The sequence below is a fragment of the Sinocyclocheilus rhinocerous genome, unplaced genomic scaffold (genome assembly GCF_001515625.1).
Source record: "Sinocyclocheilus rhinocerous isolate Xijiao unplaced genomic scaffold, SAMN03320098_v1.1 scaffold2524, whole genome shotgun sequence".
Taxonomy (NCBI): Eukaryota; Metazoa; Chordata; class Actinopteri; order Cypriniformes; family Cyprinidae; genus Sinocyclocheilus; species Sinocyclocheilus rhinocerous.
The window spans coordinates 170,291-172,371 of record NW_015652313.1 but is presented as its reverse complement, the minus strand read 5'-3'; the positions used below and the strand labels follow the sequence as shown (position 1 = coordinate 172,371).

The 2,081-nt window shown below is 32.8% G+C and overlaps 1 protein-coding gene across 2 annotated transcripts in view; it reads left to right on the top strand.

Annotated features, from left to right (window-relative positions):
* LOC107714796 (RAC-alpha serine/threonine-protein kinase-like) overlaps positions 1–2,081 on the top strand; it is a 23,440-nt gene that overhangs the window by 6,172 nt on the left and 15,187 nt on the right. For both annotated transcript variants that reach the window (XM_016520769.1, XM_016520768.1), the window contains exons 3-4: positions 941–1,069; positions 1,421–1,532. In XM_016520769.1, coding sequence (XP_016376255.1) covers positions 941–1,069; positions 1,421–1,532 — 241 coding nt within the window. The remainder of the gene's footprint in view (positions 1–940; positions 1,070–1,420; positions 1,533–2,081) is intronic.

Here is a 2,081-nt window from a genome sequence, read left to right as displayed (position 1 = left end):
AAATAGAAAGTTTTTTTATATGTTATCTGTAATGTGCTGTTGCTGGTCACCATTTCTTGTAGGTTTTTATAATTTTAGTTCACCTTTTCAACAGCCTTGCTGCATTTTTAAAAGCAAAAATGTTCCATGTAAAACTGCATTATAATTATAAGAAAATGTACAGAATGCTGAAAATAAAAATCAAATAGTTTTAGATTAAGTATAACATCACACCACTCCACTCATAAACTTCCTAAACTGTAGTTCATGTAAACTATACAAATATTTATCTTATACGCTATCATTCGAAAGTTTAGCATCAGTAAAATTTTTGATTTTATTCAACAAAAATTAGTAATTTATCAAAAGTTACAATAAGCACATTTATAATGTTACATTTACATTTACATTTAGTCATTCATGTTACAAAAGATTTATATTTAAAATAAATGCAGTTCTTTTAAACTTTCTATTCATCAAAGTTATTAAGCAGTTTTCACCATTAATAATAATAAGAAATATTTACTGAGCACCAAATCATCATATTAGAATTATATTTGATTGATCATGTGACACTGAAGACTTAAGTAATGACTGCTGATAATTCATATGTAATTACATTACATATTAAAATAGAAACAGTTATTTCAAATTGTATTAATATTTTACAATATTACTCTTTTTTACTGTTTTTGATCAAATAAATGTAGCCATGGTGAACATAAGAGACTTTAAAACAACAAAAACATTAAAAAAATTAAGTTGTGTGTATGTTTATCATATATATCGCAAAAAGTTTTTTGATTACCACTTATGCCTTCAGTTTAAATGTGTCTTTATAATAAGAACACAATAGTGTTTATGTATTTAGTGATCCATGTTAGCATAACATACATTTACTAAAATATTAATACATAAATGTTTCCATGTTATGTTTGGAAGTGTTTTGTTCTATTTCCAGGAGAATACATAAAAACATGGAGACCAAGATATTTCTTACTCAAGAGTGATGGAACATTTATTGGGTACAAAGAGCGGCCGCAAGATGTTGACCAGCTGGAAACTCCACTTAACAACTTCTCAGTGGCCCGTAGGTAGCCATTTTGTTCAGTTTGCAGAGGAACACACAAACACTGTTGCTGCATCCCAATTCGCCTACTTATACTATGCCCTAAAAGTATGTACTCTTTTTGTGAAGAAAAGGTACATACTTTTGAGTATGTAGCAGAATAGTAGGCAAGCTTTGGGACATACTACTTCGTCATAACTGCGTCTTTAACGGACGCTCTGTTGCTTAGTTACGTGCATCCTGTCACAGTTTAAACTGCCCTGTCAATCATCTTGTCAAAGTTAACATTATCCATATTTCGTTCAATTAAATTTTTCTACCGTATTGGAAAAAAATGAAGAGGCGCCAACTCTGTCTCTTGTATTCTCTCAGAATGTCAGCTGATGAAGACAGAGCGACCGAAGGCAAACACTTTTATTATTCGGTGCCTGCAGTGGACTACTGTTATTGAACGCACTTTTCATGTTGAGACTCCAGAGGAAAGGTTGGCATGTCATTTTCAGAAGCAGACAGTATACGGTACAGTTCATCTACTGTTTGCAGATGAAATATAACGCGGATAACATTAAATAAATATTTTTTAACAGGCTAGATTTATTTATCACTCAAACCCCTTTCTATACCTGTCCGTCGGTCTTGCATATTCGCCATGTTTGTAGTTTTTTTTTAAACACTTTTCATGTGTGTTTGTAGTTCTAATAGAATCCTCATCCACCGCGCAATGTGTTGTGGGCAATATTTTTAACCGCCCTCGCGTCCCCCTGCTCTGCACATGCTCTGCATCTCTCTCTCTCTCATTCAGCTCAGCTCCAACAATGAACTGTTCCAATTATTATTTTCACATAGCTATGAGAAGCGTTATACATGCGTGCGTGCAGTTGCCGTACTGTATTAAAGCTTTAATCAGGATAAAACCGTATATTAAAAGCTAACATAAGCAGTAGCATTTACACATAACAGCGTATGTAGAAGAATGAGACAACAACAAACAAAAAACATAGGCCTACCATTAAAAGCAGTGCTTGCACAGGTT